The sequence below is a fragment of the Pteropus vampyrus genome, unplaced genomic scaffold (assembly GCF_000151845.1).
Source record: "Pteropus vampyrus isolate Shadow unplaced genomic scaffold, Pvam_2.0 Scaffold134, whole genome shotgun sequence".
Lineage (NCBI taxonomy): Eukaryota > Metazoa > Chordata > Mammalia > Chiroptera > Pteropodidae > Pteropus > Pteropus vampyrus.
In genome coordinates, this window is record NW_011888915.1 from 399,912 (window position 1) to 418,372 (window position 18,461).

An 18,461-nucleotide genomic window follows, 5' to 3' on the forward strand; every position below is an offset into this window, starting at 1 on the left:
GGCAGCTATATCTGAAATATATGTCCACTACTGAGGTCTACTCCTTGGTTTTCTGTGACATTCAGGAGCAAAGGTTTCTAAACCACCCTCTGTTGGGTCCTTAAAGAATGTTAAATCTTAAAAGAAAACAAATCCCGTGCTTACACACAGTACTATTCCTAAAACAGGGAAAAAGTCACAGAATCAGAATTCCAGAAAAATAATCCAGGCCACCATAAACTCTACCTGTATCTGCTACCCTAACAAAATGCCAAAGTAGCTACTGCCTAAGGACCACTTATAACCACCACCAAGGATGGAATTTCCCTTATTCTATATAAGAATGCTTCCACAGAAGAATGCCCTGTGTTTCTCTTAATTCAGTTCCATTAAGCTTATTCTCCTTTGTGTCCCCTTAATCTATTCTGTCTCTCTCTCAGAGGAAAGAAATTTAAGCAAATATTTAAAGGACAAATTGACACTCTTTAATTGTCAGAGTCAAGCAACAGAGAGCCAGTTTCTTCAATTCTTTCTCTCTCAGTCTTATATCTTCTAGAAGTGTATCTGTTTCTCCTATATAATCCCTTTCTACAACTCCAGCTACTCCAAGATTCTGAAATTTACTAAAGGAAATGTAGAATCCAAACCGTGTGCTTCTCTTCCTCCATTCACTCCTTAGCCCCCTGATGCTTCCAACCCACAGCTGTAAAGACTGCTGCACTGAGTGGGTGTCTGGGCTCGATGACATTTGAAGTCCCTTCCAACTCTAAAATTTAAGACTGCCATTCACAGCAAGCTTTAATCAATGAATGGAAGTAAGAATCTCAGAGTTGGAAGAACAATGATTCACCCAGAGTTATCCAGTAATTGGTGGTAAAATTCATTAAAATACTGGTCTCAATATTTGTCTTTTTCTTCAGTAATTCTTTTACTTCCTTAAAAAGGATTACTTGATTCTAAAAACTGTTTAAAAAAAAAAAAAGACAGGTTGAAAAAAGGGTAAAATATGCTCCTGGTAAAATATTCTTTACTTTTCAATTTTAGCTTTGAGGTTTTAAGAAATTTTAGTATCGACAGCTTTTACTGTCCTGATTCCTCAAAAGCCTGGCTGGCTAATCACTGAAACTTGAACCAGCCCCTATAGAAGCAGGGAGGGACTAAAAACAAAGAGGGAGGGATGACAGGCAGCTGGGCACAGGGAGAGAGTTGGCTTTGTCTCACTGAACCCCAAGAGCAAACACCCACTTTGCTGGTTAGTAAGAGGTGAATTTTTTCCCAGAGCTTTCAAACAAAAGTGGTTGGGAATAGGGGGTTCGACATAATAAAGAAAAACACTTAACGCAAAGTTTGTTTCAAATGGGGATGCTTTTTGTAACCATGAATGATTTCAGCTGAGACATAAAATGGGAGAAAACCCATTTGCATATACAAACCTTATATCATACCTAGTATTTCTTGTTAATAAACATGATTTTAACCTGTTCTAAATCATATGTGGCATAAGCTTACTTTTTAAGCCTCTATTACATTTCACTGAAAATATAACTCTCCAAGAATAACTTGGCAATTCATTTATAAAATACACTGAGGGCCCCAGGGGATAGCAAAAGGTTATTTTATCATACAAGAAATAAAATTACTCTCTTCTGACCCATATGCCCATCGACAAAGTTAAATCACTTCTCACTTATTACTAATTAGCTTTTATAATAAACATAATTTACAAGTCATAACATTTTCAACTCTTTTTATAAAATACTCTAACGTTTACCAACTCTCCCATGGCAGCGATTTTAATTCTGAGGCATTCTCTTAGTTTTACCTCCTGTGAGGGAGGATTTCCTTTGAGACAAAAACATGTAACATTATCAAGTGGATCCTTGAGCTGTCTTTAAAGACGAGTCAGCAAGGGCAGAATTTTTAAGGTATCATCCTGTCATCTTAAGCACCTCCACAACATTCCTGTAGGCTTCCCTCCCTCTTTCCAAACTAAGTAATCCCTGTGTTTATCATCTTTTGAAAAAGGAAAAAAAAAAATGACTTGTATGAAGCTCTCTATATACTCCTTCATTTTCTGTGAACTTTGGTACCAAAAGTAATGCCTCCTTTAAGAGAAGCAGAAATCTGCACAAACAACTCCACTTCTTTTATATTCTCTACCTTTTCTAATATCTGTTTAAAATCCTGCCTGACATCCTTCACCTTTAACTGCTGTCATTTTGGACAGGGATCTACAACTAAACATTTATACTTTCACTATCATTTTGCTTTTAGAAGGGCATGAAACTGCAACCTGGTAATAATTCAACATAGGCATCCGAAATTAAACAAGATTTTAAAAATTATCTACCTTCTATTTTCTCTAATCCCACACTGAAACTCGTATTTTACAAAGTTAGGCTCCTAGCTGAAACAGGTAGCAATATCCTTTCTTAGAACAGATCAATTTCTTGAATGTATGAGAAGACACAGAGTCTACACAATGTAGGAATAGTCTCCTAATATACTGGTTATACTTATTCCCCTAACACATATTTCAGAAATCAGTCTATTTGACACCCACATCCATCACTGCTGAAAAATCAGAAAACACTCTGTTCATTTGGAATTTATTTTCCTTCATCTTCAGGACTTCCAAAAGGAACTAGAATAATGCTGGAGAAGGAATATGCTCATGGCCCAGGAGAAGACAGACTCATAAAGAACCAAGGGGGAATACCAGGCAGCCTGGCTCCAGCCACACACGTCAGCATTTCTCACAACCATATATTTTTAAAAGATGATGCCCAACCACTTTTCAACTTAGACTCCATCTCCTTTCCACACAAGATGCCTCAGAGAATAAGAGCAGATCTTAGGCAATTTGTGAGTGTGAGCTGTGTCCTCACCAGTTGATCTGCACTTACAACCTGCATAAGCCAAAAAAGGTATGTAGCAGCTAAAGGGATTAGTAACCCCTTGGATGCAAATAACCTTCCTGCACACGGAAGACAAACCAGTGAAGTTTTATAAAGTACACTCTTAATGGGGTTCCAGAGGACACACACTGTAGAAAAGGTGGAGCAAGCAAACAGCTCTGAGTTCACTTTTAGCCTGTAGTTCAAGAAAACTAAGCCTTGGATAACAAAAGCACACTAGCAATCTCGCCCACTCCACCCACCCACAAAGAGAAGTGAATTGCAATGCTCCTCCTAGTCTATCATTTCCACAGATTTTTCATAAAAAGGGCAATGAAGGAGACAATATTCTGATGCCTTGAGGTATGTTATAGTTGGCAATAAAAAGGTTAAGAAGCACAGCTTTCCCGGAAACTTTCCAATCCCCTAACTGCTAATGCAATTCTCCTTCCTACCTGCACTATATGTTTTTTAAAATTCAGTAAGTTAAGGGTTAAGACCAGTACCTCAGAAAGAAAAGGAGAACTTGGTTCAGCCCCACCCTCTCTAAAGCAAATACCAACAACTCTGAGCCAAATCCACTCAGCATATGCAAGACTTCCCGGACTTTCCAAAAAACAGGTGAAAAGGAGTTATTTCCTGAGGTATCACACCTTTCAGCACCACGCACTTAGTAGATTTCACACATTCAGGAAGCACGCAAGTGTTATATAAAACAAAAACACATATAAAATTCTATTAGGGACTTGAAAAACATTAACAAGTCACAAAGGTCACTATAAATCAGCAGGAATAACTGGAACTTGGGTGAGAAAGGTCAAACACCACCCATGGAAACAAGAGCAAAACAAAAAGATACAGAAATAGAAGGAATATGGGCCCTAGAACTTAAATCTTAGAAGGAAAGCTCTCTATCTAGAGAGTAATTCTTACCCTGAAGAAACATAGGGAAATGTTGCTGTAGTCACCATAAGGGAAGGGTCATCTTTACTATTAACCCTACATTTCTGGAGAAAAAAGATGTTCCCCAAATAAAAAGAGACAGTTCTGACAGCCTGTAAGTCACTGGACAGTCCAGAAGCACCTACCTTGCTAGAAATAGGTAGGAAGAGATGAATCACTATTTTAATTCTGTTTAATACTCGCCACATCTCAAACCCTTTAAGTCCCAAAGCAACATTTTCTTCCTGATTCCATCACTATCAGTTTTCTTCCCAAACTTGTGGCATTGAGTCAGTATGCTGAGGGGTGGGGATAAGAGGAAAGAGAAAGAAAGGGGAAAGAGAAGCCATTTGGCGAGTGAAAAGAGATACTGAGCTGGGGGCATAATTGCCTGGAAGAGAAAACTAAATAACTACAGTTACAACTAGCAGATGATTATTAGGATCCAAGACCCTTTCCCTCTCTTGGACAGTACCCTATACCTTTCAAAGCTTTTACAGTAAAAGCAAACAAATAGCTCTCTGGAGAGAGGAGTAAGATTTAGTGTGGGTGAAGGTAATGAAATATGATAGGGTTACATGAATATCAATATTCCTTCAGACTCCGATTGGAAGTAATGGGCACCTGAGGAAAGCTATACTCTTCCACAGGTAGAAAAACGGATGCCAAGTAGCCTTGGGGCACAGGAGGTGGCAGAAGAGTTGAGGAGATGGTTATCATGGGAAAAGTAAAGAAAGCAATTCAATTACTCACAAACTTCTTGGACTTGCAGTCTAACTTCCTCCCCATAGGGGAGGTTTATCATCATCCTAGGTCAAGAAGGGCATAATCATGAAAAAAGTTCTAACCCCCTGAAAAGTGATAAGCAACAGGGCAAAGTGACAAGTTCTCTGGATAAACACTGGGAAGAAAATTATCGTCATGCCCAGTGACCATAGGACCTGGACATGAACCTATTCCGGCAATCTCAAGGACAAACGTCCAAGGGAGGAGGGAAGGTAGGGCCCAAGTCAGGTAACATTCCCGAGAGAAAAGATTATCAGGTGACACAGAGCTTAGGGCCCAAAGAGGGGACTGGGAGGGAGGAAAGTTAGCAGGTGAAAGCGATCAATCTTGGGGAAGGAAGTGACCTTTAGGAGAAGCAAATAAGGAGATACCAAAAAAGGGGGGAGGAGGCTAACAGGAGAAAATGGACTCAGAAAACCACAGAAAACCAAGAAATAGAAGGCATGTTTGGGTAATAAAGAAGAAAGGAAGTGGGGCTGAGAGAAAAGAGATGGGGCTGAGACCTGCCGGGGCTATGGGGGCGAAGGGCAGAGCGTGCGGGCGGGAGATGCAGGAAGCTCCAAGGTTGCCGGGGCAAGAGCCGGATGGGACTCCGGGGCTCCCCGAGGTCCTGGAGGGGTAGGATGTTGGGCTGTGGAAGCCCAGGACCCAGCAAAACGAGAAAGGGAGGCGCGGGGGCGGCTCCCTAGAGACAGGCGTGCACCCCTGGGGCCGGCTGCGGAGATCTCCGGGGTCCAAAGGGCTGTTACCGGGCCAGGCTGAGGAAACGGGGTGGGAAGGACACTCACAAATTTCTTGGATTTGCCGCCGTCACCGCCCGCCGCAGGCAGCTCGTCGGGGCTCCGGCCCTTCTTCTTGTCCCGGGTCCCACGGCCGGGCCCCAGGCCCCCGCCAGGAGGCTCCATGTCCAGGTTCGCGCTGGCTACTGACCACGCACCTCCACCGCTCTCACCCGGCAGATCCAAGCCGTCCGCCGCCGCCCAGCAGCTTCTTACCCCGCCGCCGCGCCCCGCCTCATTAGCATGCCGGGCTGCGCGCGCCTCATGAATATACAACGGCGACGCCTTGCTCCCGCCCGCCTGCCCCACTTCCGCCCGGACCCGCAGCCCCTACCAATGGGGGAAGGGAGAGGGGTGGAGGGAAGCCGCGGAAGCGCGCTACCTGCCCAGCGGGCCTAACCATTTGGACCCACGTGGGGGGGTGACGAGTGGGCGGTGCAACTCTCTGCGGCTGCAACAGCGAACAGCGCCCCCTGGCGGTGAAAGTAGTTCTGGCCTTTCCACTCTCATGCACTGCCCACGTGGCTGTAAAGCCTGGACCCTCTCAAATCCCAGACCAGGATATTATCTGAACCAAAATTCACATGAGAGACTGTTATCTTGGCAGAAAATGTAATGCCAGGATAATAGTTTTATGTGTGCAATATTTAAATTAAAAAGTGACAGCTAACATTTATTGAAAGCTATGTGCCAAGAACAGAGCTTGGTCCAAGACAAGTGCTAGAATGGAACTTGATTGGCCCTGCAGTTACACTACCTAGTTTTGAATCCCAGGTCTACTACTTTCTAGATCTGTTTTTAGTACAGAAAAACCGGTTATTGCCAATGCATGCCTAAACAATAGTCACAATACATAATGCATTTGCTCTATGCCAGGCACTATATAAAACACTCTACATGTATTTATTTGCTCACTGTATCCTCATAACGCCACGTCATAGTTCCACTAGTCTCACCATTTTACACAGAAAATTTGAACTTTGAGACTTGAAGTGACTTGCCCAAGTACACGTAATTGGTAAAAATTTAAACCCAGATTTGTCTGACTGCCAAGCTCTATGTTTACCCGGGATTCCCTACTGACATAAACCAAACCTGAGTGAGAAGAACAGGTGTTCTCTAAGAGTGTGTTTCTTGCTCTACTAGTTCGCTTCCTCCCTTAGTAATTTCATTCATTCTCTCAGCAACATCTGTTCTTTGTGTGAAAAATATGTGATACCCAGTAGGCCCCTCAAAGTATGGACTGAATTATTTTGCCCACAGCTGGCAAGATTTCAAATACATGTTCCTGGAGGGCAGTCAGTGACTCACTCGCTCTGTAGCCCCCCGTGTTTAGTCTAGGGCCTGAATCTATTCAGATTACAGGGACTCTGACCAGCTGGCTGGCTCCTAAATCTGGCCTTCGTCTCCTGTGTTCCACTTTCTAATTGCCTGATGGAAAGTTGCATAGAGCTGTCCAGACCACATTTCAAACTCAATTTGTCCAAAACAGTTCAAAAGCTACTTACTTTCTAAGCAAGAGTGTTGGGAAACAAACAGGATCAAAGCATGAAAAAGTAACCCATCTACTGCCTACATCTGCTATAGCATTTACTTCACTCCTTACTGGATTGTAAACTCCTTCAGGGAAGGGTCCATGTTTGTGTCTACTGTATATAGCATTGTCCATCACATAGACAATTAAGATGAGCAACTATCTCATCTTAATTGTCAGTCACTGTGCCAAGAAAGTACTTGACATGTTATCTCTGTGCACCTCCTCCAACTAGCATCACCATTTCAAACACCCAGGTTTGAAAACCTGAAGTCATCTTCTACTCCCTCTCTTAAGCTAGTAATCTGACCAGGTTTTCTAACTCTTAACCAGAATGCTCTATTAACTCCCTATATATAAGATAATCCATGTAGAATACATACACAGGGCCTAACATAAAGTTAAGTGCTGAATGTTATGATTTTTATTATATACATCGTCATCCCCATTTCTTCTCCCTTCACACATAGGCAGCTAGTAATTAAGAATAATCTCAGAAAGACAAAAGGTACAAAAAATACCAACTTGGTTTATTGAATAAAAACAGTGGTGAAATGGACATAAAGCCAAAAGGTAGAACAGCATATTTTCACATCCTCCCCCAAATCAAAACCGTATGTCTCATCACCTGGAGTTAAGGTGTTAGGGAGCCAGAGACCCCTAAGATCTCTCACTCTTCACCTGTACTGTACTGCAGTATGAGAACCCAGGAGAGGAGGAAGTCAGAGGCAACCTCAGTCCTGATTACCCCTTTTCCCCTAGAAGTCTCTGGATTGGAGGGAAGCAGGGAAGGAACAAGGGGGCCAGAGGGGCTGTAGCTGGCACCTAGGGCCCACTGCTCAAGATGTCCTGGAGAGAGCTACCCTTGTCCCATACAATCCTTAATAGGTACCATTGTCAGGCCGTGGAAGGGAGAAGAAAGGGGATAGTTGGTTTAAGAACCAGATGTGGTCTCCAAACCATCCCTTAGCATTGGTAAAAGCCCCGAAAGTGACCAGTCCGGGGCTAAGGAACCTACACTTTTCCCCTCCCACTCAACCAAGAGGTAAAAAGGAATTCCTTGAGACACAGCTGCTCTTAAATCTCCACATCACTTTCCTTGTCATTGTCATGGTCTCCATCATAGAACTCATTGGGTGCCTCTGGCCTGCAAAGCAAGGGTAAGAGAGGTAAGAGTCCCACTTTCTAAGTCCCAATCTTCTCTCACATAGACACCCTCTCTGGAGCCACTTCTCAGGCCCCCTTTGTCAAAGGACCAATCTTCTCCTTCTGTTAGTAGAGACTGATCATTAGTCAGTCCTGCATTCATGTAGTCAGTAAACATTTGAGAGACTATTCTGTGCCAGACACTGTCACAAGCCTTAACAATACAGTAGAGAATAAGTCAGACAAAATTTGTCGGTCCTCAAAAACTTACCTAATAAGTGAGACTGACAATAATAAAGTAATGTGTGTGTGTGTGTGTGTGTGTGTGTGTGTGTACATTTTACATATATGATAATTTCAGATGGGGGAAAGCACTGTGAATAAAATGAAATAAAGAGAAATGTGACTGAGAGTGATGGGAGGAAAGGAGTAAAATTTCAGAAAGGAGAAAGCTATTCTAAGAAGATAAGACTTGAGGTCTGAGAAGTAGCTGGCCAAAGATCTCAGGAAGACCATTCCGAGCTGCAAAAAAACCAAGCACAGAAGTTACCAGGTAGAAGGAGACTGATGTATTCCAATAAAAGCAAGGAGGCCAGGATGGCTGGGAGTATGGAGGAGTGTGCGTGGAGGAGAACAGTTAGAGCTCAGACCAGGGATGTAGGTAAGAGCTAGCATGCAGGGTCTTTTAAAGCCGTGGTCAGAAATTTGGATTTTCTTCTAAGTGCAATGGAAAGAAGAGTTTTAAGCAGAGGAGTGACAGGATATGATAAACCTGTAGTAAGAGAAAGGATATGAAAGTGACACAGGGCCCAATAAGTATTCAATACTTCTTTCTTTCTTTTTGGAAAACTATTCTCTGGGAAAATATGAATAGCTGATAACTAGATTATCTTGCCCACAGCTGGTAATTGAGAAAGAAGGGAGAAATTCATCAAAGAGAAGTTGGGGAACTGAGTCAGGAAAGGCCCTATCTGCCTGGTAAGCAATGTCTCAACTACCTCTAAGTGTGCAAGAGTTCAAGGTGTGGAGTCAGAGGCTCAAGTTTGAATGTCAGCCCTGGTATTTAACTAGCAATGGGCCCTTCAGAAAGTTATTTATCCTCTATAAGCCTTAGAATCCTCCTCTGGTAATTTCAGAATAACAGCCACCTCTTGGAGTTGTCTGATGGCAACAGAATGATAACATAATGACATGTATGTTTTTATATAAAGCACATAGTATTGAGTCTGGAGCTTAGCAAACCCACAAAAAGTGGTGACTCTTATTATTACTACTCTTCAAATGATATGCAAGCTATGGATACAAGCATCAAAGAACAGGAACTTGGTGGGCGGTCTGACAGTGAGGTACGGCTTAGGACAGGAAGAGGCCTGAGGCTTCTTTTTGCTGGCTGTTGAGAGGGGCCAATGCAATGTGGAGATGGGCCCAGATATCAGCCTGGAACTATAGATGAATAAGCCAAGCTTTGCCAAAAGGAAGAATGAAAATCTGTTTCCAGAAGTCATGCCTCAAAGACATGAAGAAGTTGAGAAGGAGATGAAGGGTCAAAAAGGAATCCCTGAGGCCAGAGGTTCAGATACTTTCTCAATCAAAAGTGAGAAGAAGGAGTATTCATGGAGAGTTAGAGCGGTCCTAAGGGACCGAGCGGTAATGCCCAGGTCCAGACAGACCTGGAAGCCTAAAATCTGAAAGAAACAGATTCCAAAAGGGACTGAGAAGTTCGTCGGACTCTGCAGCAGAGCCAGCTCAAAGCTCTAACACTGTGTGGGTGTTAGACAGGTGTCTTGAGAGCATCCAGCTGCAGTTACCTCTCAGTCATGTTAGGAGATCTGTTTTCTATTAAGTGCATGTTTCTGCACTTTTGGGTTCTGTTGTCTTTTCCCTTCATTTTTCAGAAAAGCCTATTTTGGGGTTTAAAAAAATTCCATCCCAGTCTTTTTTCCCTAATTCACTGCATCTGTAAATATTTTAGTTTGTATCTTAGAAAGATAAAAACTTAAAAAAAATAAATAAATAACCGCAATATAACTATCATAGCTGAAAACATTAACTGAGGAAAAAAATCAAAGGGCCTTAAAGAACAGTATTTGGGCAGTGATCTGTCCAGCTCAGAACCTGGAAGGAGTAGGTTGCTGGCAAGAATATAAACCATTATAGACTTTTTGGAAGGGAATATAAAAAATCTGAGTGCACAAAGCCTTTGACCTACCAGCAACAATTTTAGGAAGCTAATCCACTCAAACAAGCACGCAAAAATGTATATGTAAGGGGGTTCATTGTTACATTCTTTGTAATAATGAAAAAATGGGAACTAATGTAAATGTCCGTCAATGGTACTTGGTTAAATTATGCTACACCCACACAATGGGATATTATACAACTGATAAAATGAAGCAGATCTATGTATACTGACATGGGAAGACACATTGCTTTGTTAAAAAAAAAAAAGAACCAGTGAAGTTCTAAGTTGTAGAGCAACTCATATAGAACAATCCAACTTGTATTTAAAAATAAAAAATAAATATATAAATAAACGCCCCAAAACTACACAAACTCCAAGAATAAGTGTGTATGTGCATTTATATTTATCTGTGCATGTTGAACAGTACACTTATCATCTATAAAAAAAAGTCTATCTGAAAAGATGCAAATCAGACTAACAGTGGTTAATCTGTGGGTATGGATTGTGTGACTGCAAACTTAACATATTTTGGCACTGTTTAACATTTTTATAAGAAATATGTTACTTGTGTCATTAAAAACAGAGTAAAAAGAGTGTGAAATTGCAGTAAACCCAAGAATAGGCATACTAAAGAAAGTTAGCCAGGGGCTACTAAGCTAATGCCTCAGTTTACTTTTCTGCTCCCCAACAAGCCTGCTGGAATCCCCGCTCTCTAGTCCCTGCTCCAGACCTGCTATAGTTCTCCTCAGGACCCCTCTCCTCTGCATCAGCCTCATCAGTCCTGTCATAGGTCAAGAGGTCTGCTGGCACATCATGAATCTGGACGCTAGGTGCATGGTTCAGCATCTTCAGGTTTTCAAAGATTGTCTGGCGGATCTGGTCCAGATACTGGTTGGGGACAAGGAACAGAGAGTGAGCAGCTACTACTGATTCCCAGGGCATCCACCTTCTAGCTCCCTACCATCCTAGTTTTAATTTCATTCTGAAACCTAGTTCAAGTCCCCTAGCTGATTAATGTCCCTCCTCACACCCCCAACTGCCTCTACTTTAACCTGGGCTGCCTCCTGGCTGATAACAGTGATAGTGATGGCTGAGAACTTTCTTCTCATCTCTGGTCTGATTTCCCACATCCTGGACCTCTCCAGGGCTCCCCCACCCTTCTTCTTAGCTCCTCTGAGCTGCTGACCTGGCGTGAGTTCTGATTCTCAATGCGAGTGCTGACATCTGGATGGAGCGTGAAGTCCGGGGCAAAGTACTCAAAGTATTCTTAGGAGGGAAAAGGAGGTTAGGAGGAGGGTATGGCTCAGACGGGTGTATCCCAAGACTTCCCAGTCACTTTCCCTCCCATCCCAAACCCCTATATAAAAGCTGCCCAATTTTTTCACTACTCTGAGCCTAGGGTTGAATCTACAGTTTTGAGAGTTTCAAATTTCCCATCTGCCTTCAAACCAGGCCACTCTGGGGTCTTGTGAAAATGGCCTTCCTGGTGTGGCGGTCATTACCACTGTAGGGAAGCTCCTCACTAATGGCCTCTTCTACCAGCAGTGATGTCTCATATGTCCTGAAACCAAGGAGCAGAGGGGAACTGGCTAAGCAAGTGAGTGGAAGGGCCCACCTGGCCATTCCTCAGGAGCCCCTAGCTCACACCAGACAAGGGAGCAGAGGGTAATCTGGGAGCACACTTACCAGCAGCGGGCAACATTTCGGACAGTATAGCCACCACCGCCTAGCACCAGTAGAGGGATATTGAAGCTCTTGACATATTCAACGCACTCTCTGTTAAAAGGAACGGAGAAATGGGTAGAGGAAGTTATCAAAAGCCAAAGTATACACTCTAGGTATTGCCTGGAAAGGGGCACGAGGGAACTAGAAATGTTCCATCTCCGTCTAGGCAGTGAAATTCATTGAGTTATATATATCCTTCAGATGTGTGCATTTTATTATAGAGATATTGCATCTCAATAAAAATTTTCAAATACAATGCACTCCTACCTCTTTCTTGCTCTACACCCACTCTGGCACCCCACCTGTTAATTAACTATTCTCATCAATGCACTAGCAAGTGCTGTCAGTTCTAGTCACCAAAATGTAACTCAAATCACCTACTTTCTCCATCACCACCTCCTCTACCTTAGCCGGGGCACCATATCTCTTGCCTAGACGACACCAATCATCTCCTGGCTGGTCCTTCCATTTCCGCTCCTGTCCTCCCACCCCAAACCTTTCTCCATTCAGTAGTCAGAACGGTCACTTTAAAACACGACCTGGGGGAGCTGAGATCTTGCTCCCCAGCACATGTCATCAATTTGGCTCAAATAAGCTCTTATAACAATTAAAATAAAGAAAGAAAGAAAACATGAGTTGGATCGTAGCACTTCCCTGTTTAATATCGTCCAAGGGTTTCCCATCATATTTGCAATATAATCTAAACACCTTACCAGAGTCTGACGGCTCTGCTCAGCCTCACCACTGCTGACTTCTCAGACCTCAAACCATCTTAAACCACCGCCAGCTTTTTGCCCATCCTCACTGGTTTTACCTCACCTTCTCCACTACATCAGCTCTCCCCTGACTCAGAGCTTCTGCGTGGGCCCTTCCCACCACTTGGGACAGACTTCTCTCGCTCCTCTTATGGGTCACTCCTTTCAGACACCAGGTCTCAACTCAAATTTCAACTCAGAAAATCCCTTCCAAATCATGCTATCTAAAGTAGGTTCCCCACTGTCACCCTAAGTTTTCTATCATTTCCCTTCATACGATTTATAACAATTTACTTTTTTTCTTTGCTTACTCATCTTCTGTCTATTTTCTACACTAAACTGTCAAGTCCATAGGAGTGTCCCCATTGTATCCCCATCTCCCATCTACAATGCCTGGAACATAATAGGTGCTTAATAAAAACCTATTATGAATGAAGACCAGCTGGACAACCCCGCTCAAAGTGACTATTTCCAGTTTAAGTACAATTTGTAGCTATTTTGGACTCCCAAGAAAGAGGCGAGACCCATTCTTTAACTACCCCCAATCTAGGAATTGAGGCCCAAGGCCACTTGAAAACCTGGAGGAGTAGAAGGAGGGCAAGTCTCACCCGTGTCCTCGAATGCTGAGGTTGAAGCAGCCCAATCGATCACAGCCCAGGGAGTCAGCTCCACACTGCAAAAAGCAAAAGCTCAAGCAGCTGTGGTAAGATAACTGATCAAAACATCCCAGATGCCCCCATTTCCCTTTACCCACCAACCCAGAGGCTCTCTTCTTCCCTGCTTTCTTACCCCAAGCCCAGGCAGAGCCCTCCTGACTAGGCACTGGCAGTATTACCTGGAGAACAATGCATGTAGGTTGGTAGAAGTCCACCACCTGGTTGATAACTGGCTGGAAAAGGTGCTTGTAACCTGGGAGAGGGCCAAAGATGGGTACCTGGCACCCCAAGGGGATGGGGAGACAGGGAACAAAAGGAAAAAGGGGGTTGAGAGAGCATGTAGCCCAGGAAAGGGGCAAGCCAAAGAATCAAAGCATTGGTTCTGAACTTCTGAAGGAGGAGAGATCCCCAGATCCCTTTGAGTGACTGATGAAAGCAAATGACCCGTTTCCCAGAAAAATGCACAGACACATAATATGTTACATATAATTTCTGAAGGGGGTTCACGGTCCCTCTGAAGGCCATTCATCCTTAAGGACACCTAACCCAATAGTAGAAAATACCAGGCAGAAAGGTTAATTCAAGGAGAGAAAGAAGGGGACCAGTGAGCAGGGTAAAGACTTTAGTACTTACTCTGGTCATCAATGCCATCCCGCAAGGGCACATTGAGGCAGTAGTAGCGGCCACTCTCTGCTCCAACTTCATACATGTCACCTGTAGGAAATCGGGAGGTAGGGGTTGGCAGCCACACACAAGAGGCACCCACAACCCAGCTGCTTCAGCCCCAACCCACAATGAGGGCCTCTCTCTCCACCTATGTACCTCCACCACACACTCCCTACAGCCACCAAGTCTCCTGAAGCTAGCATTCATTCAACAAATACTTTCGTAGGGCCTACTATGAGCCAAGCTGTGTACTAGGTACTAGGGATACGGTAGTAAAAGAGAACTAAGAAAATGAATGAAATTCCACCAAGCTTATTGTCTTGGGGACTGAGGATGATGAGGAGGGAGATGGTAAACAAAACACCATAATAAATACAAATAGCTGTGAGTGCTCTGCCAGAAACAAGCAGAGTGATGTAAGAGAGTAATGGGGAAGGGGGTGACTATTTTAACTGGGTGGTCAGGAGAGGCTTCTCTGAGGAAGGGCCATCTGAGCAGAGAACGGAAGGCTGCGTAGGAGGCAGTCATGGTAAAGGGCTGAGGAGTACGAAGGGGACGGACATTCCTAGTCCCATACCTGTGCCGGGGAAGAAGTAGTTTCCGTACTTGTGGAAGGACACTGTCATGACCCGATCAGTGAGGTAGAAAGCTTCCTGAACCCCGTCACCATGGTGGATGTCAATATCAATGTAGAGCACCCGAGGATGGTACCTGGAGTGAGGGTAGAGACAGGTCTGAGGCAGAGGTTAAGCCCAGGAAGAAATCCCCCCACCTACTCCTCCCAAATGCAAGGTCTGAGATTATGAAGAGTCTTGCTTTGGCCCAAGTCACCTGAAACCTAACACCACCAGTTCAATAAGGGCAACCCGGGAGCTCCAGGCTGGAGGCAGGGACAGGAAAGGGATGTGCAGAGAAGGCTGAAATGTGAGCAGGCAGCAGGGAATCTGCAGCAGAGCATAGGAAGAGGCAGCCTGAGTGAAGCACAAAGAACTTGGGAGAAGCTAATATGGGGAGTGGAGGTCAGGGTAAGGGCCAGGGCAGTCTGAGACCTCATCAGCTAGAGTCTCGTAAGTCCCTCCATCTCTCCCAGACTACTTACTTGAGCAGTTCCAGGATGCCAATCACAATGTCATTGACATAACAGAAGCCAGAGGCCTATGGCAAGACAGTGGTCTTAAAAAGAAAGGAACAATACCTCCGCCCAGCTGCCCCTACTGTTATCCTGAACGCTGACCCTGAGGTGACCATTATCTCCCCCATCACTTCTTCACTCACCTCAAACTTCTTGGCATGGTGCAGACCACCAGCCCAGTTAATGGCAATATCACAGATCTGAAAGACAAACATCCAACTCACAGTCCACCTCCTGCTCACTTGCAAAGCTGGGAGTTCAGGGTAAAGGTCAAGACCAGAGAAAGGGGAAAGGGAATTCAGGGCTATGGTCACCTTGTTGTTCAGCTGGGTTGCTCCTTGCAGAGATGCGCCTGTATAACGGGAGCAGAATTCAAAGAGCCCTGGAAACACTGGGCTGCAGGGAAGGGGAGCAAGTTGGAGCCTTTTGTTTCTGTCTAGGCCTTCCTATACCTCTCCTCCCACCCAAACCCCTCCAATCTCCAGTCTTCAATAACCCTCTCTTCCCCTCCTACACACCAAAATTATCTGCAAATGTATTCAACACATATTTTGGACCAAACTATGTACCAAGCCCTGTGCAAGGCACTGATGGGAAGTAAAGAAGCATTTAACCCTGTCAGGAAGTTTGGACTCTAGCCGGGGAGAGCAGCAGGCAGTTTCTAGGTACTTGAACGTACACACAAAAAGGAAATAAATTGAAAGAGAACGTAGCTCTATTTTCCTTAAAAGATTCTATGTTCAAAATATTCTTTATAGTTACACATTTTAAAGACAGTTATATTTCCATAGTATACATAAAATAGTAATAATGATGAGATGACCCACAGAAAGCCTTTAACGCAGTGTGTAGAATCTAGTAAGCACTTAATAAATGTTAGCTATCATTATTACCATCTTCATTCTTTCTAAAAAGGAGAGTCTTAAAGCCAGACACAAAAGTTACAGACCATGTGGCTCCATTTATATACCACTCTGGAAAAGGCGAAATTTAGGGACAGACCTCGGATCAGTAGTTGCTTGGCGCTAAGATGGAGAGAAGGGATTGACTACAAAGGGTATGAGGGACCTTTGCGGGAAAACTGACCTTTCTGTCTAAACTCTCAGAACTATGTATCTAAGAAGGGTGAGTTTTACTGTATGCAAATTACACCTTCACAAACCTGACTTTTAGAAAAGGAAAAGCTTTTTAAAAATCCCTAGTTTTAGGTCTCCAAGAAAGTAGTGCAGCTGACATATGTGACCATATGAAAAGAGAACTGCAGGGAGTTTTATAGTTTCTCAAAAGGTTTGGGAAAAATTAGTGACTGACACCTAGAAAACTAAGCCAATGGAAAAAATGATGACTTGCTGACAAGTAGACCCACTTCATAATCTTCCCACTCGCTGCCCGCAAGACTTCACTCAAATGTTTTCCTTAAATGCCAGGCATCAAAAATCCCAGTTCTCTTACCAGTCATCACCCACGTTGAAAGCATTAAGGCTCTTAGTGAAGCCCTGCATATTGGTGGGGCTGACTCTCTGCAGGAAGTCGATGTAGTCCTCAGAGTGGAAGCGGCACATGTCATGCTGGGAGGCCTGGTATGGCTTGAAGACCTCAGAATGGAAACACAAGGTGAATCCAGGCAGGGTCAGTCCCAGTCAGGGCTGAGACCACCCACACTGAACCCAGCCCTGAGGACTGTCCAAGACCACATCTAGCAGTCCCCCTCACCCCCAATCCATGTTTTCTATGAAGCAAAGGTAAGTGAAGAAGAGAAGCACTGATTAGCCAGGGGGCTTATTATGATCAAGTCCCCTAAAGATCCCTGGGCTTGCCTTCTTCCCACCTTCAGCCCAGCCTTTCCTACCTTCTCAACCATGAGCCCCAATCCACCTGCCCTGTTCCCTGGATCTCCTGTTCCTGATTCTTTCCATATTCATATCCTCCTTTGGGCTCTGACTGTGTCCTCTCTGTCCTCTGAGTTTTTAATTTGTGAGTTAAACAATACGGGATATACACCACTCTTCTAATTAAAACCCAAAATGCCCAGGTGCTAAGCCAGAGCCTTTGAAGGCTCTTTCAAGGGCTTCACACACTTCTTTAAAAATTGGGCAAAACGAAAAGCTTTTCTTGCCAGAAAACGCAGAGGTACATATCAACAAACGATTTCAAGAAATTTCTAAATCCATGCACTAACATCACCTTAGTCTGTTTTATGTCTGTGTCTCAGCACAAGCAGTGGACACTCATTCATTTTGTTGATTAGTTTCCCTTGCAACACATAAGGGCTGAACTTAACTGTTATAATCCCATATCCCAGCTACAAATTCCAAGCTGGGGACAGACGGCATGTGTGTACCTGGGAGATGGAGGCGCGGGGCCTGGTCCCGCAGGCACCATGGCCAAGACCGTGCACTGATTACCCAAGTAGGAGTTTTCTAGGTTGAAAAGAGAAAACCCAGGACATCTCCTACTATCCTCCACAGACACGTACAAATTTACACACAGGGCTGCAGTCCTTCCTGGAGCTCCAGCTCCTTGGAGGTGGAGAAAGGTCAGAGAAGGGCTGGGAACTGAGAGTAAACCTCATATCCAGCTACAGTGATTCAGCTTCTCTCCCTTCTCTGAGGTCACAGCACTGCCCACATCTTAAGATGCTAAGGAGTAAAACACTTTCTGTCTTCAAAACCAGCCTAACTCTAGTCCAAGTGTTAGTCCACTTGAGGTCAAAGGGTGGCTGACCTAAGGTGAAAAAGCAACTCCCATTAAGTTGGTGGACGCACCTATCAACACTCTGCGTGGAGCGGGACTGCTCCCGGTTCATTCTATCCAGCCCTCCCCCACCCCCACTCTTGGGATGGGTCTCACTCGGTGCAGCCTACCTATCTTAGGGCCGCAGCTCGCCCCCACCCTCAATCCCCAATAGAGGCGTCGGGACTCACGATCATCTTCTTATAGAGACCGTAGTGCAGGACCAGACTATGGGTCAGTGCCAAGCGATGGGGCTTCATAGGGTGCCCAGCCCCTGGGAGTGGGAAAAGAGAGTTCGTCAGTCCTCAGCCCTGGAGTTGTAGTCCTAGCCTCGAAACCTCCGCGTCCCGGAACCCCTGGCATAACACCTTGTTCCCTCACCGTAATGGAAGTTGCCCACGTCGGGGTCATAAAAATAGGCCACAGTCTTGGCCATGGTTGCCCGCGGGACCAGGCCCCGCGCCTCCGCTGCCCGCCCGGCCGCCTGCCCCACCCCCGGTCGTGCGTGCTGCGTAAGCACGCAGCCTGCCTCTGCAGAACCGGGAGTCC

General features: G+C 44.5%; 2 protein-coding genes across 4 annotated transcripts in view; both read right to left on the reverse strand.

The window, feature by feature from the left end:
* DIAPH1 (diaphanous related formin 1) overlaps positions 1-5,628 on the reverse strand; it is a 90,841-nt gene extending 85,213 nt beyond the window's left edge. The window contains exon 1 of one of the 3 annotated variants that reach the window (XM_011367423.2): positions 5,393-5,509. In XM_011367423.2, the coding sequence (XP_011365725.1) occupies positions 5,393-5,509 (117 nt within the window). Of the gene's footprint in view, positions 1-5,392 lie in introns of all 3 variants that reach the window. The other 2 variants (XM_011367422.2, XM_023534851.1) reach the window with 2 other exon arrangements.
* Positions 5,629-7,426: 1,798 nt separating this feature from the next.
* HDAC3 (histone deacetylase 3) lies at positions 7,427-18,435 on the reverse strand. The gene is made up of 15 exons (XM_011367424.2): positions 18,294-18,435; positions 18,104-18,186; positions 16,632-16,774; positions 15,494-15,575; positions 15,323-15,379; positions 15,147-15,202; positions 14,625-14,758; positions 14,015-14,095; positions 13,561-13,634; positions 13,334-13,398; positions 11,932-12,021; positions 11,748-11,806; positions 11,432-11,511; positions 10,976-11,133; positions 7,427-8,064 (listed from the first exon to the last, which is right to left on the reverse strand). Exons 1-15 carry the CDS (start codon positions 18,346-18,348, stop codon positions 7,995-7,997), a joined length of 1,287 nt encoding a protein of 428 aa, XP_011365726.1. The 5' UTR covers positions 18,349-18,435; the 3' UTR covers positions 7,427-7,994.
* Positions 18,436-18,461: the final 26 nt, after the last annotated feature.

Bases quoted from the DNA above. Each gene is read 5' to 3' on its own strand.
- HDAC3 (XM_011367424.2), bottom strand. From the start codon at position 18,348: ATGGCCAAGACTGTGGCCTATTTTTATGACCCCGACGTGGGCAACTTC. The intron at 18,187-18,293 runs GTGAGGGAACAA...TCCCACTCCCAG, and splicing joins CGTGGGCAACTTCCATTACG to GGGCTGGGCACCCTATGAAG. The intron at 14,759-15,146 runs GTAAGTAGTCTG...CCCTCACTCCAG, and splicing joins GGCATCCTGGAACTGCTCAA to GTACCATCCTCGGGTGCTCT.